The sequence below is a fragment of the Atractosteus spatula genome, chromosome 5, assembly GCF_055471065.1.
Source record: "Atractosteus spatula isolate fAtrSpa1 chromosome 5, fAtrSpa1.hap1, whole genome shotgun sequence".
NCBI classification, from domain to species: Eukaryota; Metazoa; Chordata; class Actinopteri; order Semionotiformes; family Lepisosteidae; genus Atractosteus; species Atractosteus spatula.
In genome coordinates this window covers 29,930,971-29,958,302 of record NC_142710.1, presented here as the reverse complement: position 1 = coordinate 29,958,302, position 27,332 = coordinate 29,930,971, and the positions used below count along the sequence as shown (strand labels likewise).

General features: G+C 36.1%; 1 protein-coding gene across 1 annotated transcript in view; it reads left to right on the top strand.

Moving 5' to 3' along the window:
• The first annotated feature begins 5,655 nt into the window (after positions 1-5,655).
• LOC148834914 (collagen alpha-1(XXV) chain-like) overlaps positions 5,656-27,332 on the top strand; it is a 57,881-nt gene continuing 36,204 nt past the window's right edge. Inside the window, exons 1-2 of the mRNA XM_088915782.1 lie at positions 5,656-6,318; positions 15,314-15,383. Of these exons, the coding sequence (XP_088771908.1) occupies positions 6,019-6,318; positions 15,314-15,383 (370 nt within the window). The 5' untranslated portion in view covers positions 5,656-6,018. The remainder of the gene's footprint in view (positions 6,319-15,313; positions 15,384-27,332) is intronic.

The window sequence follows — 27,332 nt, the reverse complement described above, 5'->3', positions numbered from 1 at the left end:
CCTTATCTGTGAGAAAGAGAACCTTAAACATCCAATTTAGAGGCAGCCAGTGAGATATATATAATACATAGGACAGTACTTAAATGCTTACAATAGTTTGATGTACCTGTAGCATAGGTCTTGTCTGGTTTCACTGGTCTTTGTTAAATTGAATAGGTGGAGTTCTAGATTTAAAAGACAGTGGGCAGGTGTCTGGAAATCACCGCAGGGAAATGAAGACGAACTTGCATTGCATTGCTTCCAGCTATGCATTTTCCCCCATATACAGTTTCTTCAAACTTGGCGTTTCTCATGTTTTCTCTATTGTTTTGCTACCTGCATATAATAAACTACACTTTTCTATGTTAAATATTGACACATCTACACTGTCTTACAATCAGACTGTCAGATTTTGCCCAGTCTTGCAATGTCCAATCCATATGCTACTCCACTAATTAACCCTAAATTTCAAGGTCATCCTTTATTTTCACTCCTATGTTTCCAATTTGTTGTTCTTGATTCAAAAACATTACCTTTAATTTCAACAGCCTGCAGTAGAAATAATCTTTTAGGAGTAACTTTATCAAAAGCCTTCTGAAAACGTAAGCATATCATGCTCTCTTTGCATCTATGACTGCTGTTGCATGTTATAGAGCTGACATAATTTAGTTAAGCAAGACCTGCCTTTTTCTTAAACCATATTGACAGATCTCTGAAGTCCCACTGTCATACAGATGTTCCTCTGCTTCAGTTCTAATTATTTCCGTAACCTCAGATGTCATAGGACTTAAGACCTCTGTAGTTTCTTGGTTTAGTTTTGTCACCCTTTTAATGGATAGGCGCTATGTTAGCAATTTTCCAGTCTATTTATTTCTAATTTATGACAAAGAAATAGCACTGGGGATAGCAGATAAATGATGCAATGCACATCATAAAATGAACCAAAGAGACATCCTCATAAAGACTTACAGTACATCCAGATTTCAGCATGTACCACAGGAGTGTCAGTGGTCCTTTCTGCATAGACAAAGTGCCGACAACCTTGGCCACAGTTTAGGAAGAGAACTGGATGTCATTTTGCATGTGCAATCAACCCTTGCCTACTCTGAGAGACTGATCTTGTTTTCTTCCACCCACTCTGAATGCAGTTTCGTTAAAGGCACAACTGTCCTTTTGTCAGAGTGCTAAAGATACTTCTAGCTTTTGTTCTTGTTGGCAAATATTCTGTGCAGTGTTTGCAATGTCTACGTGACCCATTGGCATCTGCCACATAGTATAAAGCCTGTGAAGTGTATTGATCTTTTGAGGCTTTTACAATGCAGCAATATACTGTATATTTCCTATGGGGTGCTTTACTGTAGTATTACCACGCCTAAAATAAAATATAGTTACCTATGAATTTTGCTATTCTAAGAGTTTTATTTCTCATTTTTAAAAATTACTGATGTGAATAGGTTTTGAAAAAGAGTTGAATCCTCTACAAATAAAATGATGAACTTAGATTTTGAAGGTTTCTTGTAGAAATATTTTACTGATGAAGAAAACTAATAGGTCTGGCTCACACACCTTGTTTTCTGATTAGCTCACATTGTAGCTGAAAAGTATTAAGGAAGAGTGGCAAGTGCATACAAAACTAAGACGTTGTTTTAAATACATGATATGTGATGTGTGTAATGTTTCATTTCTTCTTTACTAATAAACCATGCAGTATAAGTAATTCATATTTAATAAGTACAATTGTAATAAGCTAGAAGGAATACTGAAGTTTTAAACAATCCTAAAATCAATGCTCAATTATACTGAATGAAAAAGGCACTTTAGGTTATTCAAAAATCATTTTCAAAAGAGAAGCTTTTTCCATAAGTATTCATTCATAATTTGTATGAATGAATCTTAAAGGGCACAAATCAAACAATAGCAAAGAACTTGTGCCTTTTATCTGAATGCAAATAGATGTATCTTACATTAAGATTATATTTTATGGCAAAAATTAAGTTGTGTTACATGCTGCAAAATTATCTGTGCCTCTTAATTGTCTCTGTTACCATATCGGTGCAAAAGTGCAGTTCTGCAAAGTAATGTAAACATTATAGTTTATTTTCTTGATAAGTTAATTGTGGTTAAATATAGCATCATTTATCCTACTAAGATATATATGTAAATGCACATACAGTATATACTTTCAAATATCCTGTGCTTGTTATTGTTAACCCTGCATTTCAGAATGTTTATTTGCCAGTTTGTCACTAAGGTGATGCAAAAATGCACAGCACAAAAAAAGCACCATCTCCCACACCACGCAGGGCATGTCCACACACTGATGGACGCAGAGGCACAGACAACAGCTGTGGTCCCTCTGGCTAGCTATTTATTTTAATGATTTTAAGACTTTAACTTCAAAGAATCCCTACAACTAACACAGTGTACTTTTGCTTTGGGCTACCACTGAGTGTAAACTGATCTTGGGGTAGTGTTTGTCTCTCCCCTCTGACCTGCCACTGCCCTCTCCAGCAGGACAACAGGAACTAGAGGACACTATTCACCTGTGAACGGGCCAAGGCCAACACTCTTGTAGTTGTGGCACTGAGTTCTTGATCAGTGAAAGCACATTGAGGACTCTTGAGCATAGCTTCCACTTGGATTCTTGTTGTCCATGCCCACCCGAAAAAAACAATCTGAATAATCATGTTTCAGAAGAGGGCCCACTCATGTTGTCTTCTTCTGGTTGGATTGAATTTCTGTCTTCTTATGCTGTTTATCAACTGTTTCACCTGTCAACATGATCAAGCCTTGCTTACAGGTAAGAACAGCACACAAGCTGATTTAATAACGGCACTTACTGCTACTAAAAGCTGTAGCTAGTATTGTTTGGCTAGCTGGTAAACTCAACAATATTTTTAATTTCCTGAGAAACCTATGTTTTATAACTTGAAAGTAAAAGTACGTGACAGGGGTTTTTGAAGATGAGAATGTTAGAAAGATCAGAGACCTGGAAAGCAGAAGAGGGCATCTGGCTGTTTTGTTAATTTGGTTTTTATTTATTAATACAATTTAAAATTTGTATCAGATATCCCTACTATTTTAGCTCTAGTTTCACTGTCTCTTGACTTCCTTTTTTCTTTAGTACATATCTTGTTGTTGAGGATGATGTTTCCAATTGTATTGGCATCAATATGCAGCTAGTTACAAAAGCAATTTAATAAATGTATGTTTTCTGTTTGCAGACAAGATACACCTTCAGCAAAAACCTTTTTACACCCGAGCTTTTGATCAGCATTGTATACTTGAGATATTACCACTAACATTATCAGGTTTTCTTGAATGTTTTTAATTACAAATATATTTGAACCTGACTTTTATCAGCCCTTTACGCACTGCATGTGGAATTCTGAGAATTTACTTTGATTCATATTTATATCGTATGCATTGACACCGTTTTTGCAAATTAACCAAATCTGCTCCTAAAAATAACTACACTTCCATCAACCACACTTGACTCAAACCTTTTCAAGTGCCTTGCTGTTTTTTTATAAGTACAATACTGAATCGACAACATTTTGAGGTAACCAGCCTAAGTGAATTAGTCTCCAAAACATGGCACCAGCTAAGGTAAAGCAGAAGAGGCACAGTGTGTTCACACATCTGGCTGAGATGTTTTCCAAGTAAAACAAACAGCAGGTTACTTGATCCCTACAGAAGCAAGTTAGGTTAGGAAAATAAAAATCGATGTTCTCAATTTAAATAAAAACATTCAAAATCTAATCCAGAATTACACACAACATTAAATCATTTCAAATGAAAAACTAGAAGAATATTGACAGAAGTATGTTGCTCCCAGTGCTTAATTAAGATGTGCATATCTGATTTGTTTTCTTGATGCATCAATAACTGAAAAAGGAAGCCATTTTTCTTTGTTAGAACAATTCAAATTCTTAAAGCAAAAAAAAAAACTTCACTGACGAGACGAATGGAATTTTAAAATTTGTTTGACAGTTTGGAGCAGGGTTTGGCAACACAGAGCTTACAAACTTTTTCAAAGCTGTCAGCGGTTTTGGAAATAAACTGCTCTGCCTGCTGTTTTTCTAAGGTTTGTCTTTTTAGTGTAATGAAGAATATTGCAGACCAGAGAATATTCAACCCTGCGTTGGGAATTTGCTTGTCATGACAAAAAGGGCACAGCTATTTGTGAGGGGCTGCAAAAGAACAGCAATACATTATTCTTCTGAAACGGCAGAACACGACTGTTAGGGAATTAGAGTTATGACAGATATCATTTCACTTGAATAGGACAATTACACTCATTGGATCAACCTTCCCTGGGCCAATTAACTCCCAGTTTGACTCTACTTTAGTCAGGTCTGCTAGCAATTTTCAATCATAGGCAATTTATTGTACGGATTTACACAAAACACGTAACCTACATTTAGATTATTATGCGGCACACTTTTACAGTACTTTCTTGACCAAGAAAAGAAGGTGATGTTATTGATAAAGTGGAAAAGCTACGTCTCTATAAACTCTGCATTGACAAGCAGTCTATTATAGGTGCCATCTGTTATCTAGCTCAGAACTGGTCTCGAGATAAACCATTGTGAAGAACCATTTGTGCCAACACAAATTCTTCCAGGAAATAACACTGGTGGAATCTGAAAAGCTGCATTCTACCTGTTCATGAGTGATTGACTATTATACGCGATGGCTGTATTTGCTTTGTATATTGCAAATTTGTATGTTGTACTTAGAATATCTCTATTTTTTAAGCAAGAAAAATCGAGTTTAACCCACTCAACTCCGACACAAGCAGCTGTCTTTATAACTACAAATTAATTTAGAGCACCTTAACTTGTAACTTGCATTTGCAGCCTTTTTACTGGCGTACTTAAGCATATTATCTTTAAAAAACATTTAACGTACCTTTGTACATGGTTGAGATTTCTTGCATTGACATTTAATCATTTCAATCACAAAGTCCAGAATGAAAAACAAGCTTCCACTAAACTGTCTCCTAACATTTGTCTTAAAATGCAAATTCGATGTTTTCAAACGAAAATACAGTGACGTACACGGCTTAAAACAGAAAAATAATTCTTAATTACTAAAGCAGCGCTTTTACAGTCAACTTTAACAAGTGTTCCTTCATCTTTTAAACGCATGTTTTCAAAGTGTTTTCACCATTTCCTGTACCTTCAAAAGTCTGGAACGTCTCGTCAAATTTACCCCACTTACAAAGCAGCAATCTTCATCTGAACCAAGAATGAAAAGTTCAACCTGACGACATCCACTCACTCGGCATCTTATTATCCACAATAACAATGAGAACTATAAGAACGCATTATATTCATTTTCAAAACATGAAAATCATGTGTAATAGCCACCGTCGCCGATATTAACCGTAACTGTGAAAAACCGCGTATACACTTCTGTTGCAAATATCAGTATTGAACAGTAGCTCTTTTGGATAGTGGCGCTGAAGGGGTTACAACAGTGTCCAGTTTAGATCTTGGCTCCCGCACCTAAAAATATCCCCCACGAGTGTCTGATCAAAGAAGGGGAGCAGCTAAAACACGAATCCCGCCCCGATGTTTTGCCTAAATAAATGAAAAGGAGGAGCCTTCTCCCGTAGTTGAGCAAAAAGCCCGTGGCTGCGAACTCTACAGCGAAGGCTAATGTGTCGGGTTTCATCAAGCACAGGAGCTGGAAAGTGACCTAGCACAGATAGCTCGAAGACTTTTGCCAGTTCGCTACGGTACTGCTGGAGCACTGATCTGAACGTGTCACCAAATGGGAAATCACAGTCGTCATTCTTCAACTTAGCAGCTCCTTTTTGCCGGCAAATTTAAGTGAATAAGCAGAGAACAAGTTGTTTTAAATGCTCATTTTAGGATAACAAAGTGGAAGAAGCAACAGTTGCTTCTTTTAACAGACCCTTAACTAAACGTATTATAAGTTTAGAGAATAAATAGCTTTTTTTCTCGGTTTATCTCCTCATGAGTGCTGGAAATTCGTGGAGGATCTGCATTTAATTTTGAATTCGGAAAGATGGAAGATGATCAGAACTGGCAAGTATCTCCTCCGCCTAGCGCGGGGAGGTCATGCAAAGAGCATCCTTACAAAAAGCGGTCCTTGAGGAATTGCAAAGACCTGTCTGCGGTAGCCGTCTGCAGCGCTCTGTCGTTGCTGTCCCTGGGAGTTTGCATTTTGGCTTACCTGAGGACTTCGGAGCTGCAGGCAAGGGTTTTAAATCTGGAAAAGGAAAGAGAGACGCATGTCTCTGCCTGGATCTCACTCGACCAAATGGAACCAGTTACGTTAGGCAGACTCGATCAGATTTTAGAAGAGGTAAGCGATCCTATATGCATTTCAATTACAGAGAAGTTTTTCTGAAGCAATAGGTGCTGTAAATGCAAAATGTTTTAAAAGTTACGTTTTAGGTCATTTACATAATACAGTTACACTTTCTTACTTAAAAAAACGTGCTGTGTTGCTACACTGTTTTTTTCACATGGCTCGGCTGCCCGACATTCACACGAGGGACTTTTCTAATTAGCACCTTTAATAGCAGGTTTTCTGCTAGTAACATCTGTTTGAAGGCATTCCGAAATAAAGTATTAGTTTATTTTTCTTGCCGCAATTCATGGAAGTTTTAAGAACACCCGCAATATCTTAAGTTTTCAGTTCAGTTATAAAACTGTTATTTTATTTTTAATTCTTCGGGGTTGAAAGTGAAGTTGAAAGTGACAAAATAAAAGCCTTTACTATATTACGTATACATGCAGTTGAGTCAGAAGAGCAAAAGGTAAGTACAATTTTATGCTGTATACATTTAATCTAGTTTTTCTGTTTTGTGCCAAGGGTGGCTTTTAATTAGATTTTAATTAGAGCAGACACCCTTTATACTTCAGGTCTTGTGTTTATGCTGATTGTGGGCACGTTTACAAATACTGGGCAAGCCATTATCACATCTTGTATAAACAGTAATTTCACCTGCAAGAAGAATTTGCATAATTGAAGGTTGGGTGTGGTTGTGCTTAAACTAACACGGTGTATTTATTCGTTTAGTTTCTCCTTCACACTTTTCGAGCAAGTAGGAAATTCTCACACAGTCCATTTAAAATTTAACTGAAGCTACTACCATTATTTTTTATAATCCCCTCACACAATCATGAAATTCACACGGTAGCCCTGTTTTAATCCAAAATGCTGCCGACTGGGCTTTTATATGAAGTAAAGATGAGCACTTAAAACTTTTGCCGTTACCGAATTTAGTTTGGGGACAGTATTATTTTTGATCCGCCGCATAATAAAGACGAGAAGATGAAAGAAGGCTAGTGGACACTGAATTGATTATACCACCTGTGTCATATATAAAGCTCACTATGTAACACCCTTAAGCAATGATTGACAAATGAAGGCGAAGCTCTGTTGTTGAGGACAATTAATATGCATTTTTGCATTACAGATTTTATTGCCTTTAACATTTAGGTGTAACTAACCTCTTATTTTCCTTTGCTTTGTTATTTGAGGGAACTCCCTATATTCGATATATTTCTGTGGAAATTTTGAATGTGTATAAACCTCCGCATAGGCCCTGACATTTGTGCTTTCTTGACAAAAATGCTACGAATTGTTTTGTTTAATCTGATTAATTAAATACTCTGTAGGCCCCCAAAAGGTTTGTGTAAATGATTTCTTTTGTGATATTTAAGGCTCCGTTAAGTAATAGTGGAACAAGCTTTCAGGTATTTTATGACAGGATAAAGGTTCTTCTGGTCAATATCTGCTCAACGTAATGAGAAGGTCTTTTTTATGTGCACGAAGCTTTTGAGACAAACTGAAGCATTTGTTTTTGTAATCAGAAACCTTCTTTCTTGTTGATACGATATAAGATTTAATGTTGGTTAAAACTGAAAATGATCATCGATTGATGGAAAACGTAGTGGAATGTAACTTAACTTATTTGTAGCTAACACTTTCAGATAGGAGATGCAGATTAATGTATAAATCCTTTATAGCCTGTGGTTTTCAAAGATAACAGGAACACAGTGTAAAATCGATGTAGTATGTCTTCAGTAATGATTAACCACATGGTTATTAACTGAATTCCTATATTTCTTTTATAACTACTTTATAAACAGCGACTGTATGGTTGCAAGTAATTACAGTTACTTAGTGCTTCACTTCACTTCATGTACTGTAGGTGGGGGCCCACTTGGCCCACCACTGAAGTCCAGCTCCGACTTGGCCATCATTCACCAGCACCTCGCTACGCTGGGAGCTCAGGTGGAGCAGGGAGTATGTTCTTCACTCATGAATGGCCAAACTGTGTAAGCACAGGGTGGAATCTAACAACTATTTGTCATACACTTACCAGCTTATTTGCACCTCCTACAACAAAATGTTATGTGATTTGAAAAGTTTGAGTTTTACTGAAGTATATTAGGCAATTTGATCACGACTATCATCTGTACAGGCTGACTGTGAAAAGGGTCGCACTGTTAACATTTGTAGTTTTAAACTTTATGGCTTTACCCATTTTCAGGTTACTCATTATGAAGTTGTTCAATATATTGACCATGTATTTATGAAAACTAAGGGGAACCCCCCACCACCACACACACCATCTCTAAGCACAACAGAAAAAGTAATAAAGGAATAAAACTGTTTTTCATTTCCTGGAGGAAATGTTTACTTAGATTAGGCTGTATCCCAGACTAGAAATAGGATATTGGATCCCTATAAGGAAATCATGTGGGGTATCATGTCTTACTAAGATCAGATTTCCTATACACACCTCCTTCCTCTCATTTGAATTCTAGTGTTTCACTGGTAGCCCAGTACGGTAGGCTGCATTCTTACTATACTTAATACTTGGAAGAAGCTGAGCCATTTGTTCTTCTAAAAGATTAACAAAATGTATTGTATCCCTAAACTGTCTTAATTGTGCCTTGTTGAGGAAGGATGACGGCCATGTGGAATTCTGTTTAGTCTTTCTATAGGCTCATCTTTGTGATTCATTCTTTTAAGTATTCCTGAGACAAATGTGCCCCAATTTTCCTTATTTCAGTCAAATGTAATAGGTATGTATGCTGACATGTGGCTTTCCTTAATAGTGGGCATTAGATATTTATAGTAGAGCTATTGTGAGACTCTCAATCAGGCTGCTTCAGAGGAAAAAAAAAATCATGTGCGTTTTCATGGGCAATTTTCTGTATAACCAGCGTAAAATGGAAAACTGTTTAGCTTGACTGAAACAAAGATGATGTATTTCTGGACTTGATAACTGGAGACAGATATTTCTAAGGAACAGGGGAAAAGAATGTAAAATAACTTATGTCGTAGCAGTAGAATAAATGAAATAGAAATAGGGGGATAGTATTAGAAGTACAGAATAGAGTGCCCAGGAGGGCCATTTTGTATCATGTCAGATGTTATAAATTCTTCACTAAATGCTGCCTTAAAAGTTAATGGGAACTGTAATGTTTAGGATAATAATGGATTGGGTCCAAATATAGGCCAATTTACATCTGTGGTACTGACAGAGATATATTGTAGTGCAGCCTGATAGTTTATACTTTGTTTCCATGTCCATCAATTCAAATAAATTAATTCAGGGTCACATTTGCCCTGGATTCAGTATCTGAAACCTCCAGCTAATGGTCAACACGTCTTGGGTAAAGATAACATTTTCAAAAGCCTGAGTCTGAAAGAGACAGGTTTAGGACATTACACACAAAAAAACAAGTATACAACTTTATAAGATTTAGCACATGATTTAAGATTTTCAGTATAATATGTGCAGTCACAATCAAGTTTCATATAAAATTTATATATTGAATATATATTTGTACATAATTACAATTGAAAATAGGGACATAATGTTAAAGGTTTTTTAATTCTTAAATATGTATTAAAATGAAAGAAAAAAATACGCTGATAGCAGTCAGACAGATTGTTTCAGAAATGAAGTATACTGACCCTGGCTTTAAGGATTTTTATCTTTATTCTTATATTTGGAAACAAAAACAGCTTGCTTTTGCCACTAAATGTCTCAGGCATTTTTTTTATCCAATAAGCTATATACAGTATACTGAGTCTATTTTACAGAAACCGTAATTTGGGATAGGATTGCAAGTAAGACACAGGTTGTAAGTTACAGAAGCAATATTTTTAACATAGTGAAAACACACCTACACACCTTTTTTGTTGAAATTCAAAATGCAGAGGTATTTGAAATTGGGTGTTTGTGGCTTGTGGATTTTGTCCTTTTGACAGCTATTAAACATTAAAGACAACATTTGGTAATTAGTATGACTTGGACCCATTAAACAAAAAAGTTTTTTACTTGGCATTAGCTGCAGGAACCTGTGATTCATCCATCTGTTTAGATTTGTTTATATTATTGTCCTATTATTATTTTATGTGCTGTAATAACAGAAGGAGCTACGTTAGCTGGTTAGTTTCATTAGCAGTACTGTGCAGCAGTATTGTCAGAACATTGCTGTTCTGTATTCTGTCTCAGTCTCCTCATATGTGTGCACCTATATACTGTATGCACATGTAAATATGTCACAACATTTCAAACCTTTTTGTTTCTTTTTGTGCTTTGTTCCTTTCAATAATTTAACTACAGTGAGACATTTTCTTATGTTCAGGCACAAACAACTTTTTTTAGGACGAGCAGTTACTTTAAAAAGACTTTGAAACCCAAACTGCAGTAATGAAGTGATTTCATACATTAAGTGACAGTGGAGGGCAACACAACTGCATTTCCTTCTTAAAAAGGTCTAATTGTTAAAGCTAATGAGTTTTTTTTGTTGGTCTGTACTAAACTCTCTTTAAAGAAATTATACATGCTCGGCCACACAAATGGACTACTTCAAGGGATTCAAAAAGAAATTGATACATAGCTTTTGCTGAGCTTCAAAAGGTTAATTGTTATGAAATAAAAATCCATTAAAAAAACTGAAAGGTCAATGTATCCAGTTTGGAAAAGAACAGATAGTAGACAGAAAGAGAGGAGTGTGGATTGTATTATTCGTCCAGGATAGACTCCTGACTTAATACTGTAAATATCTTGGTTCCCCATACAGAAAAGCCTTCTCTTTACCGATGATGGTTATTTGAAAAGAAAGCCATGCCACAAGTATAACTGCTCTCAGAACAGGACGGTGCGAACTATAATTCATGGTTTCTGTATGTCTGAGTATTCCTAACTTGTCACAATTAGTGCATAGACTACATACTGTAAGTGTTAAACCTCTGTGAAGAAGCCATTCTTTTCCCCATATTCTATGTATATTAATGTCACATTTCTAGGAACACTGAACTATCTAAGCAGGAAGATTACAATGCTTTGTATGTTTATAAGAAAGGGTTATTAAAACATATTCTGGGACGTGTGCCAGTGTTTCCTGCATTGCATCTTAGTACAGTTCATTGTAATATGCCTCATAAAATATTTCTGATAAACCTTTGAGTTACAGTTATTTCTAATATTTTTATTGCCTTGCACTTTTTCATTGTAACTATTTTTGTATATGCAAAGGAACAAGTAAAGGTTTATTCCATGGTGAAAAGAGAAGAAAAGAAACAACATTTCGGCTGTGGACCAGTCTTCGGGTGTCTACTACTACTGTTTTTGTATATGTACTATTTCATTGTACTTTTTGTCGCAGACATCATTCTTTGCTGCAGCCAGTAAACTGTGACTGTAATGCAAAGCATTGTCGTTTCGTGTATACCGAGGAGGCAACTTTAATCTGAAGACTCATCATCTACTGTCTTAAGGAAGATTTCATGGTTTGTCCTCAGCAAAGGTTTTACATCGGTGTACTAGTTCTGTGGCTATCTTAGGGACCTTGAAAAAGGCTATGCTCTTATTTGGGTTGGTACCAATGCAAAAATATATGGAGTTTTATATTAGTTAATTTAGTCTTGTATGTTGCAATCTTTGAAAGACATAACTCAGTTTTCTTCATGGAAACTTCATTTCCTCAGTTGACCAATACAATATGTTAAGGACATTACTGAATATGAAAAAAATAGTTACTTCTCTTTTTCCGTGACTGCTGTAATAACTTTAGGCACAGTGAATTAGTAAAAATTTTGGCTTTGTTTTTTTTCACTAATGACAGCCAAAAAGCATTCTAATATCTCAAATTATTTGCTTTGGATCAGGCACCAAATAATGACTTAAATAACTGTATGAGACCTGTAGGGCTATTCCTGAATGAAACAGTATCTTTGACTTCACATGTATATCCATTTTGATTTATTCTGATATTTCATGCCCTGAAAGTAACTTCGTTTTTATTTTATTTTAGAAGAGTGCTGAAATTACCCCAAAGTAATGAGTGGAGAGAAGCACTTGTTTAGAAAGTTTATGTAAATTAAAGCAGTAGTACTTAGAATGTTCATATTTTCATTTAATTGCAAATCTATTAGTTTTGTTCTTCTATGCATAATACGTTTTTCTTGACAAAGATAGTTTTACTTTTAGTTCACATTAGAAAACGTGACTGACTCTGCTACACAACAGCATACTTGCGTACAGTGTTCATCTTCACTGTCCTGATGTCTGTCTGTTCGTATTGAGCATGGTGGTCATTGTGGAAAGCATGTGTCATTCAAAATCGTTTAACCTGATATTTCTTTCTTAGTCAACCCTGGACAAGCACCATGCTGTATGATATTTCAGTTTAATTGAAAATGGTATTTTATCATGGCCCAGCTGCATTGGTGAATTTGAAAGAAACGTTAAAGCATACAGTTATGTATGCAAGATTGCATATGAATTATACACCCTAGTGTGGTCTCAGCCATTACTTAAGTATATAAATACCTTGAACATCTAAAATTTTCTGTAAGTCACGGTTGTTAGTTGCATAATTCAAACATTTGAATTTGTGTGGTAACATTACAATGCACCCATATAATTGGTATACAACTAATTTTCCAACTAGGCTGTTTATTGGTTGCCATTATTTATAATAATCTATCCGTGCTTGCTAGCAGTACACCTTTTAAACACTGGGCTATTGGAGACATTTTTTGTTGGAAAGTGAAGTGATGTCCATATAAATAATTGGAATGGCCCAGATCACAAATTACAGAAGTTATTTCTATTCATTATTTTCTTCCATCTTTGCTATACCACCACAACACTTACAGTATGGCACTGCGTGTTCTGCCTGTGTGCACTGAATCAAACAGATGATTGGCAAAAGATCTTCTTACTCTGAACATTCTTTGGACTTGGTGCTAGCAAATGTGTTCACCAGAGAAAGTGGCGAAATGCTGGTTGTTGATTGAAGCAAGCATGTGATATATTATCATTTTAAATTTGCTTAGAAAAGGTACACTGTTGGATGACTTTAATACATTTAAATCTCTTTTTTGGTGCACATTTAATACAAGTCCTATTTAAGCAGCATTCTTAAAATATTTCCTTTCATGGGATAAGCTTTGTGTATGTTCACTGCGGCATAAATATAGTGCCTAATTATAGTCATTGTCCCCATGAGGGTTAAAGAAACCTGTTCACTTAAACATTACAAATGGAAGGAGACACTTCAGAATCAGGAAAACAAGCAACTGTTGCCAGTCAAATGCAGGAATTTTAGCTTTAAATCCTCTGCAATGGAAAGGTGTTTGCTTCATCCTAAAAATATGGTCTGTGGACATGTTTGTTTCTAAAATCTAAAGGTTTAATTTATGAACATGTTTAACTTTAATTCCAGTGAAGGATTTTTAAATTGAACTTATCAATTAAGAGCACCACCCTGCAATAAAAAATGCAAAATAAATTAAAAATGTATTCACTAAAATTGTTGACTTTAAAAAACTTGAAAGTATTTATTAAAAACTTTTCTATATTATTCTCTGTTTTCTTCTGATTTCATACAATAGCTGGATTTCTACTGTAATGGATCAATGTCATGATTGTTCTAATTTGCTTAAATAATTTTAGGGGTATTGTGTATAGGGGTATTGTATAGGTCTGTGTCAGAAAGCGCTTTAGTCTCGTATGCAAGCTACAGAAGGCAGGAAGAAGAAGGGGGATCAAATTTGATAGGCATCTAGAAGCAAATGCGGTTACTTTTAATCTTACTTTGAGATTGTAAAATGTTTTGTCATCCTTTTAAAATAGAACTTTAAAACCAGATCAAAGCCGAAAGCATCGGATTACTATTAAAGAGGGAGGCATAGAGGCGGAGAATGTTTCCCCAGAAAAAGGCTGCCTCAGCTGCTGCACTTGTACTCGGCCATTTACATCATCTAAGAAGTCTGTCAGTGCCTGTGCCTGTCATCATTTCATGATAGCAGTACTTTGCTACCTACTAATTAACCAGCAGCTATTGAGTCTGAATAAATGTTACTTTGTGAGGAAAGCCACAAAGCCAGTTTAAATACAAATATCACGAACAGGTGTATTTACTGTACAGTATCTATCCATCTTTGAAATATTAACAGATGTGACAACAATTCAAATAGTCCAGCACAGCCCCCTGCCTCTGTTTCCAGAGGGCATCCCATCGTTTGACCTCTGAATCCTCGCTGTTTCATCCCTGAGTCTGAATGACTGTTTTTGGGGAAATAAATGTTTGACTCCATGAACATTTCACTTGCCTAATAACAACAGCAGTGAACTCTCAGCAACACTTTTACTTAAATGCATTGTGTTCTTGTGCAATTTTTAAAAATGTTTGTCTTGAATTAAAGTCATAAAATATTTATTTTTTTAATAGGTAAACACTCTTATACAGACGTAGTTATGTGCACTATTGTTATTCCAAAGTTGTTTCAACGAATCATGAAATTGACAAATCCTCTACTTTTAACTGTTTGCTTTTTTTACAATCTGTAAATGGACTTATCTGTTATACAGAGTGCTTTAAAGAGTTAGAGCTGTCTCTTTGCTAGAGTTGTATATAAAACATTCTCCAGCTGGGCAGATATTATGTATAATCATAATACCTTCCAAATGTAAATGGTGAAAAACTAACTGCAAACTAAGTTCCATAACTGCTTTTTAGGTCAGTTGTTTTAGGGACTGCACATTCTTTCCATGCCCTTCTGCATTCCACTGTTATTTTCTACAGAATTTTTTTTAGCTTTGAAACAAAAAATCTAATAAAAAAAATCACAAACCAAGTATCAACCCCTCCTTCATTTACCTCAAGATAAATTTTAGTTTTAAAAATTTCAAATCGGATGGAAAAAAAGTCACGTTGACCTAAAGAAAATCCTAACTATACTAGTGCTGTCCACTGTTTCATGTTTTATCACCATAAAATGCATTTCTGTAAACCAGCTGTTCCTGTTTACCCCCCAGAAACTGGCTGCCCACTTGCCCAGGGTACGTGAAGCTCGAGAGGTGCCCCACAGCTGTGTCTGCCCACCAGGTAGGTGGTTCCTTGTCTTCCAGTTATTTTGCACACATTTGCTGCATTGCTAACAAGAAATAACCAGACATAACTGGCCAGAATCTTGGTAGAGTGTGTGTTCTTTGTAAAGAGACTTTCTCTTTCTGCCGGTGCTGTAGGCTGTGTTTATGGTCCTATGACAAGCATGCTATGATTCTGAGTTATCCGTTTGTGTAAATCCTTTCCAAACCATGGACGGGAATTGTGTTCTTATCAGTGGCAGTTTGTAGGTCGTGTAATTAAAAATTGATGGGGTTTCTCCTTGCTAGTATTCACACCTTTTCCACATCTTATGGTTATTTTTTTTTCCAATTTTTCAATAAGGTTAGTTAAAATGTTGTGATGGTTATTAATTGAACAGACACGGTGTGCATGAATCCTCAGGTAATATGGTCAAAACTCTAGGTCTAGGCTCAGAAGTAACCATTAGTTTATGATAACTGTGCTTGTATGATTTTTACTGCTTATAAGCTGTAAAAATACAACTCAAACTTTTTCTCAAACATTTTTTTTTTACATTTGTGATATTGTGGTAGTTTCATCTTTGCTGGTGTTATGTTTGTGTACTCGAGCATGCGGCTTGGCTTTGAGATCTTTTTCCTCACACAGGGACAGGTGTGAGTGTATTTCAAGAGCCTGGTGTTGTCAGTAATTCTTTGTGTTATACTGGCACATGATGCAAGAGTGCTTCACTGCTGTGATCAGAACATTCCTTGGGTGAGGGGCTATCAGCAAGCTGTGGCACCACAAGATATTACATCTCATCTGCTTTCCCTGCATTTTAATTTTTTTCAACCCATTTTCATTAACATTAATACATATAGAGAGGTCTGACTACTTAAAAATGAAACTGTACTCGGGCAATAAACGTGTCTCTTATGAACCATCAAAAGTGTGTGATGCTAATTATGATATTTGTGATTTTTTTAATTTGCAGCTTGTCTGAGCAGGAGAAAATTCATTTTGCACTTAACTATACCAGTAAAAAAGACATTTGTCACACCTGTAAATTTAGAATGTAGTTTAAATGTTATTATTGAGTCAACACAATATTCTGTTTTACACAACACAAAAATGATGCATACTGCAAAAAATGTAGCTGCTTTTAACTGTTCTTGAGTTCCATTTCTTAAAGAGCATTCAAAGGAATCAGTCAATAACAAAAGAAGTGATTGTCCTGAGAAGTGTAATGAGTAAATAATGACACTTCAAGCTCATTTGACAAACTGTTAAACCAAAGAATTCAAAATTCGTCCACTTTTGTATGACATGAAAAAGGCACAATTTCTGCCAAATTATTATCCATGTGTTTTTAGTACAAATTAGGAAACCATTTAAAGGCATGCCATAATCAGTGTTTTGGTCTGAAATCTTGTTTATGTGAGGTTGCCTGTTTGCTCTAAAATGTTGTATTTATTACCCGGGTATCGAGCTAATGTGACAAACTGGGTTTGACAGAAAACAACTTCCACCCTGAAATTGCTGCCTGCCCTCGAGCTACTGTTTCCACCTGTTTCTCAGCTCTGGCCTCCAGGTGTAGGCCATTAAATAATTAAACATGTGAAGGTATTTCTTTTGTTGAACATGCCGGGGCGGAATAAACTGTGAGAAAGAAAGCGGTAGTGGCGCAAACACTTTGGTGCTAATTTGGCATATCAATGGGCAGCTGCTTGTTTGAAGCTAAGCAAGTGTCTTAGACATTGGCAAGAAGCTAATTAAGGTGATCAGTGTGGCTGGATAGAGTGACCTGTCAGACTCGTTTAGGGTTTCCTATTACTAGGCATTAGTCATTTATGGTTTTTACTATAGCATCCCAGACAGTAATGATTTTTATAGCTTTGGCAGTTATTTGCTTTTGAAAGTTTTTAGTCACACTACATTTCCTTTCTTGTTGTTTTAGACCTTTAATAGGGCCTCTTGTCTCTTGTTAGGTCAGCATGGCTCTCACACTTAAGCTCTTTTTTTTTTTGTCAGCCAGCAAGTCAGAACTCTGTCCTCCACTAATTTTTGCATCCTTAAAAAATGTGTAACTGTAGACTAGTATGTGTTTTGAAATTCTGATAATGAAGCAAAGCTACTTAATAGTTGCAAAATGAGGAGAAACTTGCGTCAATGATATCTTGAAGTTTTTGTGAACGTTCATCCGGTCCCTAACAGAGTTATCGAATTCCATTTGTTATGCAGTATATCAAAATTCAGAAGACACTCACATTTACTGTATCAGTCATTCTGAATCGAAGGGCCCATCTTTTGGCATTTGTGTGTTTTTAAATGTGCAGACTGAGGTACCGTATTATTTTTTATTGAATTTCTCTTAAGATGTTCACTTTTATTATTATGCTTCCTGTATTTTGAGTGATTAAAATGTAATCTGGCAAAGATGGGCAAGGCACAGTATGGTAACTGCATATTGTGGTAAAGTATAAAGGCACTAGAGATACTTTATTTTATTTTTTTACTTTTACTTTATTGGGGCACACATATGAATTCAAGCAAAAGGGTTTCAGAGTTACCTTGTCAATGTAGCTTTTCATACATTCATTATGCATTTAATAAAAATCATTAAGGTCAGTGTTTCATAAATGCAGGTGTTTTCTTATGGGAGTCCAAAATGAATCTACGGTAGCAATTACTCTACCAGCTGATGGATTCTTATGTGTATGACGAATTTCATCTATTCAGTGAATACTGTAGCTGTTCTCTTCCTGTAAAAAGTGTTTTTATAAACACCTTTTTTTGCCACCTGCTTCCATTTATTTATTCATCATGCTCTATGTCCTATAAATGAGATGGAACAATGAGAAGCTTGGAACTCTAGCAACTTGCTGTTCTCCATTGGCAGTAAGTGAGGTGGGGAGGGCAAGGACTATGGCCTGTCCACCTGTCCACTGTCAGTCACCCAGCACACAGTGCTCGAATGGCTCCCATTCCTTTGTTTATTTTCAGTGCCAGCCAGTGCATAGCTTTATTCCAAGCCTTTGGAACCCTTTATAGAAACAGGAACCCAGAGCTATTGTCTGATGACATTGGAGAATAGCAGATATGTATACACCAGCTTGGTTAAACTTTGATTAGCATTTGGTTCCGGTAAAGATGCTGACAGAGATAAAAGCTCACTCTGGCACCTTTTGGAAACCAAGTGCTTTGTTACACTAATCCTCTCTATAAATGTATGTTTTATTGAGACTGTACTCCATGATTAATTGCTACCTGTTTGTTATTTTTGACACAACCTCTAACCTCAGAGCTCTGTTTGAAATGCTGTAAAGTCACCACTTGTTCTCTGTATAAGGGGGAAGGGGGATATGTGGTGATAGGATATGGTTTCCTTTTTTAAAAGTGCATTTTACTGGTAACATCAAGGTTAAAATTGTACACAGGTACTTTGGCTTACTATGTTAACATTTAGCAATGACTTAAGATTGGCCTGAATGCCAACTTGATTTCAGTTTGAGTTCCACTTTCCACTCACAATTTCCACTTGTTTCCCATATTGCAATTTTTTTACTTAAACTAGTAACATATTAAAGATGTTTTCGGCGGATTTTTGTCATCTAAAGGTTTGAAGATTTAGTAGATACCAGCAAGGCTACACATGTGTACTGAAATGAATTTTACAGTGTAGCCTCTGATTTCAAAATATGTATTTGGAATATAAATAAAATGAGAAACTGTAAGTCAACACTTTAGGAGAAAGTTCTTTCTCCAATCTAAGTGATACCCATAATTCTTCGCTGTCATGGCTCTCAACTCCTACCCTAAAGTCGAAAAGAATTCCTTGTGATACATCTTATGCCTTGAACAATGTACGTTTGTGACCTAAATAACGGTAACAACCATCTTAATATTTCAGAGGGGGCACATGGCCATATACATCTTCTTCAGCTGACGTTTCACCTAACTGTGCTGGGTCTGGTATTGCAGGAGAGCTCCTACAGACGGGGTGGATTAATGAGAAAGAGGCCCTTCTGCTTCCCACAAAATAGGCAATTCAGCATAGCCAATCAATCTAATCAGTGGGAAGATCACAAGTTATTAAACTCCAGAAAAACCAAATACCCAATTGGAAGTACAATTTGTCTGCAATTGCCATACCATTCTTCCATTAAGTATTATATAAAATACAGTACAGTTTTTATATAACAGAATATGACACTGGGGAGTTCTTGTATACATGCTATTGACGATGCTTGTTAAATTTGATTATATAAATGCACTGTAAAAGCAGTTTCAAATTATAACCGCTGTCACATTCTCTTTGGTAATTTCTATTTTCTTATAATTAGCTGTCTACTTTGTAACGTAATACACATGCTGCTTCTGTTACACAGAAAGGAATTACAAGAAAGATATGTATTGATGTACAATTTGTCTGTTGTAATTAGTGCAGTTCCTGTACAAACACACTTCTTCTGCATGTTGTGTAAGCATTCAGTCTACTTGGAATAAATCGGTGTAAATTCATAGTATGGTGAAAGAAACGTTTTGCTCAAGTGGAAAAGTATAGGTATTACAGTAATGGATTATGTAACCTCATTTCCATTTATACTGAATTTAACGTGAAAAACAAAATGACTTTCCATTCCATGACACTGAGCCAAAGAAGAATGTAAATGTCTGCAGCCTGGATCCATGGTATTTTCCAAACAATGAGGAGAATGACAGGATGGTTATGTTACAGTTGTATTTATAAAGTATTGTTTAGTAACTGTGGCTACGGTGTGTGTGTGATTTGTTTCACATCAATAATTAATATATATAAAATAACACCTGAACTCCACATGTATTGTTAGATCTGGTGATATTGCATTAGATGTGAAATATGGAGAGTTGCAAGAAGTAGGTGAATAAATTGCCAGGTTTTGAATTCTAATTTAAAGAATGAAGGCATTCACCACTTCGCTACTCAGAAATGTGAGACCACATAGTTATTGTAAAGAACACATGATTGTGAAATACATTTTTGCTCATTTTCACCAAAATGTGGAAATGCTTCTCTTCAACGGACTTGACATCATTATCAAGAGAGGTCTTCGGTGAGATGTATTTATTGCTCCTGACAGACATCTGTCATTAAGGCTTTAGGTTAATTGCAAAATCTGTTGTGGTCTCTCCTTGCAGTGGGACTAGGAACAGGTTTAGTTAAAGATGGTAAATTATATGATTGTTACTTCCATCTCATGACATATATATATACCCTGAATATCCTCTTTGATTCTAAAATCTATGATTTTATCCACATCATGCTTAATTTCAACAAATGCCTAAACTAACTCTGCTGTTTTACAATTAAAGTTTCATTTAATTTCTGCCTTTGTTTCATATGTTTCCAGGTTAACATTGTAAGTGCCTGTTTTCCAGCTACGTGGGATAACAAACATGTAGCGGTATCTAGAATATAATGATGGGGGGCTGTCTTTAGCTGCGGATTAAGTGGGGCTACAAGAGGTCAGAAGCAAGGGATAAAGATCTTTAAATCCTGCCGCCTGAGTGAGAGGAAGTGAGATTTGACAGTTTACCTGGACTTCGGCCGATGGGAATCGTCATCCAGTTTGTGTAACAGGAGCCTGTCTCTTGGTCTTGCAGCTCTGCATGTTTGCCATAGTTCTGCTGTGCACAGAGCAACAGAGGAGACACAGTGTCCTCTGCAGCAGTACAGAGGGCTGGGTCTGTTCATTCAATCTACAGTTGCCACCTGGCCCCACAGTTGGGGGATTACTCAAAGAGACAAAGTTTTAAAGAAAGATTTATCTAATGAATACATTTATTAAAGGATAGCAAAGAAGGCGCTAATTGGCGAAGCTGACTTCACAGTGATACATGCCTGCTACAAACCGAATCTAAGAACACATTCGCAGTATTTCTACAATATCCGATCTGCTTCATGCACTTTATTGGACACGTCTACATTATAATGTATTAATAAGAAACAGCTTGTTAACAATTGGAGAAATGTGCCAGCTTGCAGAGACTCTTATCTTTGGTCCTTTGCTGTATGATTACAAGCATACCCAATATATACTGTACCCCTGTATCCCTTATTTAAGGATTTTAATTCCTAACAGGGATGAAAATGCCTCCTGTGGCACAGTGAATAATAGAATGAGATGCTATCCAGCTGCCATGTACTAGTAATAACTTATTGTGATGGTCTTGGTTTACCTAGAATAAAGCACTTCCATCCATTTTGCCATTTATAAAGTAAAACGTAAATTATCCACTACCTGCACTTGGAATTGACATTATTTTAATGCAGAAGAAAACTATTTTATTTTGTACATGTAATGCTGCAAAGTTGCTGAAACGTTAGCTGTGATCCTCAAACAATGTAACTATGGTCTTAACAACGGTTAACATTCAGACCTTTTGGGGAAAAAATTGGCTCCAAGTTTGTGCTGGAATATTTTATTCTTATTCAAGTTACCAATGTGATGATAAAACTGTGGTGTATGTTTTCATAGACAAATAAAAAGAATGTCTAACATTTAGATGTAATCAGAATTTACTCCTACAGATAAATTATTCAAAGAAATGTCTGACAGGCTAAAATAATCTGAATACATTCTTTAGAATCTATGGAGAAATAATTCACGTATTCAGAATTCTCAAAGGCTTTGAGAAAGTCAACCCACTGGACAGTGAAACACAAAACCAGCAGAGAGAAAATGGAAACTAAATGAAGGCACTTCTTTACACTACAGGTTGTGGGAGTTGGGAGCTAGTCGCCCATTCTTGTTATTGAAGCTGTTACCTTAGTTTATTTTTTTTTATTAAATCGTAAGATGGGAACTGAGTAGCCTCCTCTTATTTCTAACCTTTTTTGTGTTCTTTTTTGCCTGAGCCTATGAATGATTTATGTTCAATGTGAATGCGTTGTCATTTAAAGTATTTGGATTCATGTTCCTTGTTAGCAAAATATAACACACTAGGAAGTTACGTTGCGCAATATTTTTCACAATTCTGCATGAGGACTCTCAGACCAACAGCTCCACTGGGGACACTGCACATATTAGTGCAGCTGGCATCTATGTAATGCAAAGCACGTCCATCCCAGATTGATGACAGATGAAACAGCACCTACACTGGATCAAAGACAGTGGGTGGAGGGGCTGAAATTAACCTGGTGCAGTAAAGCCTATTAATCCATTCCCTGTTTTTAAAATACCCACTTGCAAATGTTAATGCAGTTAAAGCCCTGTTGCCCTTGTAAACAAGAGGCAACTTCTAATCTTTGGTTTGGGGTGGTGGGTGAGGGGGGTTAGGGGTCGTTGGTGGTTATTTAAGGAGTCCCAAGTTCACCTTGACATCTTTGCTGACAGGAAGAGGGGTTGGTGTATCCCCTTTCCTCTCCTGTGATTAGCTTTCACTGCAGCTGCCAGTGTGTGTCCTTACTTGGGGATCCTTGTGGCCTGCAGCTAGGGGTTTGGCCAGTACAGCATGGATCCCTGAGTGGGAGGGAGCCGGGGGGGAGAGAGAGAGAGAGAGACAGACTAGGTGTCCATCTGGTATACACATAACAGCTCCACTGACTGAAAACCTACCGCTACTCGATCCCCCTCTCTCTGATTCAGCTCCAAAAGAGCCCTCACATCCTAAACTTGTTAGCGTTTTGTTTGTGGAACCTTCTCGGCCAAGGTTTTGTGTCCCCTTCCGGTGGGGGCAGCTTAAAGGGGCGATGTTGTTCTTTAAGACCACTTTCTCTTTGACTAAACACTCGTCTAAAATGCAAAGAACACAGCAAATGGGAGGGAGGGTCATATGTGCTTGGTGAACACAATGTTACGTGTTGGAGAAAGTATTTTACTGTTTCGCATGTAAATGTATGTCTTTGAAAGACAGTGTTTAATACCCTTGCTTATTTTTTAGATATAGAACACCAACTCTAACACCAAACAAGTTGTCCATAAAATTTAAGTTCTTAAGACTCCAAAAGCTAAATGTATGAAATATGTAAATATGTATTTACAGTATGTAATTTTTTTGTAAATATAGTACAAAATAGAATTTGAGAAGAAAAGAAATGATGCACTGATTTTTAAACTCTTTAATTTGCAGTATTGAATATGGCCCGTTCTCTGCAGGAGTTTGTAAAATACATGGTACAACATTCTAAACTATGAGGCAGTCAGATACCTAATGTTTAAAATTTAAGTGAGGAATTTTTATTAAAGGCTATGCCATTAATTTCAGTACTCCTGTATTATTTAGCAGGGACATTTACAGGGTTATTTCCAAGACCTTCAGACTTTCGCCAAAGTAATTTTAATGCCTAAACATGTAATTCTTTGCTTTAAATATATCTGGGGAGTTTTCACTAGACACGACTGGATATAAAAAAAAAATTCTGAAAGTCAATTTCTTCAAGTCTTATTTTTTAAAACTTTTTTGAATGTGGATAGCAGGAAAAAATCAGAAAACAATCATATGAAAAGGAACAATTATAAATATCTATTGTCATTTTTTGTGGGGTTTGTGATTTGAATTTCGTGCTTGTTCTGAAATTAGTATGACAGGCCTTGAATCAAATGGTAACACAATCTCAGTCTGTTTACATATGGTAGTAATTCTTTCCTGACAGTTTTGATGTATCGGGAATTACACTTTGTGCAGTTCGTGCCTTAGATTGAACTGGACTGCCAGTTTAGGACTTTGTTCTCTTATTTTAGCTACTTTCCAGAGTAATGGCAGAGGTTAAAACTCATTTGCAGCCAGAAACAAACTTGTTACTTTGTTACAAAACGTGTTATCTTTCAAGTGCTACTGTTACTATTTACCAGAGCTGTAAGGTTCCCATTAATTTGCTTGCAAAACTGGTACGCACAGCATTGTAGGAAGTGTCCGTCCTTTTAAAGTAAATACATTTTAAGTAATAGTAGTGCATACGTTCTGATCAAATTAAGCACTTTAATATATTCATGGCCTGTTCATAAGACTTGACGTATTCACTGTGAATTTAAAATGAACAGTCGCTTATTGTAAACTTTTACCCACTGCACTCTGTATTAAATACAAATGTGATGAAAAGCCAGTATTGCACATGCAAAGTTGAAATATAATACGATTAAAAAGATAATGGCTGTAATTCATATGTACCTAGTGAAGACTGTTTTGTTTTAGGAGATACTTTAGAGAAATTTTCTACTAGAAATTGTATATATTTGCTTTTTAAAACATTCAGTACCTTCAGTCTGCTATTTATGCATTGTTACAGTATATTGCTTCTGATTTAAAGAAATAAAGAATAAAAATACTCCTTGTTTTTAACTGGACTTGATAAAAATATCTACTTATTTGTCCTTGTTGTTAATCAGCTGTATTGTGTAATATCCATCCATTTTCTAACAGCTTCTTCCAATTCTGGGGAGCCAGAGCTTATCCCAGCAAGCAACAGGTGCAATGCAGGGTACACCCTGGACAGGCCAGACACACAGACACAAATACACACTAACACCTAGGGACAGTTCTTCCAGAAGCCAGCTGACCTACTGGTATGTTTTTGGACTGTGGGAGGAAACCGTGACACCTGGAGAAAACCCACGCAAACAAACCCCACAGAGACAGCACCCCAGGTCAGGAATTAAACATGTAATCTACTTCTGAAACAAATTATTATCATTGAATGTTATAATTCCATTCTGATGCACTTCTTGAAGCTCTTTGCAAATTTATATACACTTGATCCGAGCACATGTGTACAGTTTCTTTTTTCTGTAAGTTCAAATAGGTGTCTGTGTCAGTGTGTGTAGGCTGCAAAGGAACATAAAGATTTATTTCACGCAGAAAAGAAGAAAACAGATACAATGTTTCAGCTGTGCAGCACCTGAAGAAAGCTTCACAGCTGAAACATTGTCTCTTTTTCTTTTCAGCATGTAATAAATCTTTACTTGTTCTTTTTTTTCTGTACCATTACAAAAGCTAAGTAGTACTTGTTTTGTTAATTCATTGTTGATAAAAGCATACATTTGGAAATCATAATGTTAAGAGTAAATTTGAAATATTTAACCATATAAAATGATGAGGATGTGGGACAATTTAAAACAATCTGTATGAAGAAAATCACATTTATGCTATATCCATTTTAGGATATAAAAAGTAGCTTAAAAAAAAAAGTAGCTTAAATTCTCCCAAACTGGGTGATGATTCATGAAGAACCCTGCTTATACAACGCATAATTCTAAAACTGGATAATCTGACAGTTTAGTTTATTTGTAGTACTGTCTATATGTACTTTATAAACTGAGTGCAATTACTGTAGGCTCCATTGAGCAGAAAACGAAATAAATACAGTATGTACTTAAGCTTTGACTCAAATAATTAATTTTCTTTTTATTGCACTCTAAGATCCAATCACACAAACACATATGAAGGTTTGGAGTTTTAAGAGACATTGCTCCTTTTAGCTTTTACATATACATCTGGGTAGAATTCTGTCATTTTAGTGTTCTTCCATTGGGGAAACTCTGGAGACCCACCGCCGAAACATTTCATTCGTGGATCATTGTCAATTGCAAAAAACATTTATTTGAGTGACAATAGTTTTTCAAGAATGCAGACCCTGACAGCCCATCCCCTTGCTGTTTGTGAAAGCAGAAGTAGCCCTTGTGGTCTATGCTGATCCACCAGCAGTGAGTCCAAACTAATCTGGCCACTTTATGACGGTGGTCTTTGTGTCATTATTTCATATTTACACATCAAGTTTCTAATTTCCACTAGACTTTAAAAATGCACTCTTTCAACTTCATTTGATCTTATTCTAGGTACAGTATTTCGGTAATTAACCATAAGAATCATGTGCTGTTTAATTGAATGTTATAGTCACTTATCTTTCAATGTAGAGTTCCACACTGGTTTGTGAACTGTAGGATTAGATTTTTAAAGTACCATAGAAGTATGTATATTTTTTCATCTGTGCTGTTTTATATTGTATTATTAAGGGTTGCAGTGCAGAACTGTCTATCTCGCTGTACATTGGTAAGCCAGTAGCACTTCCTAAGTAATAGTCTAGTCCTTACATTAAAATTATTGTAGAACCATTGTAGTTGTATACTAATGTGCTTGAACTTGCTTATACAGTATACTCAGTTGTAATTTAGGAGGAAAGCTAACGTTCATTTTTTCCAAATTTTCACTGGGGGGCTCTTAAGCAATAGTGTTCAATTCTAAAACCTTTGGGGGCAAAAATTACAAGAGCATCAGCTCAGTTTTGGCATTCAGAGTACATTACATTAAAAATTCAAGGCACACTCTGTCATGCTACAGAACACAGTCATGGCTCTGTTGTTCAACAAGGCAATCTGTGCTGATAATTAGGATAATTATCTAATTTACAACCCATATACTTAATGATATGAGAAAAAATACTCTGTATAGTGGTAGTTCGACATTATTTGCATCCAAATCTCGTAATATTTACCTATCCTACAACCTGAATATTATAAATATAAAATCTTATGTTTGCAATTTACAAGGATGCTGAAGACATTTAAATATCCCCTGCTATAAACTGGAAGCCATTAACTTGAGTCTTCCTTTCATAGATATTCTCTTTGTAATAGTAGTGTGATCGTGTGGGTTTTGCAGTATTATAAGTACAAAACAAGAACCCCCCAAAAAAACACTGTTCATTTTACTGGGCAGCTAGCCAAAGAGAACAGTTCTTAATAAAACTGGGAAAACAGTTCTGTTTCCTGCTGGAAATACCAGTAGTAAGAAATGTAATGGATCTATCTGAGACCTGCATGTAAAACAACTTGGGAGATGCATATCACATATCAGCAATGTAGAGTGCTTTTGAAAATGAGAAGTCTTGGAGAAGAAGTAGACTGGGATTCAGATGGGTCCTATTGTTTTTCACTGCTGGGAAGTGCAGACCAGGTGTTAGTGTTGAGAACTATGATTTCCTGGTTTAAGCCAGTCCACTCCAAAACC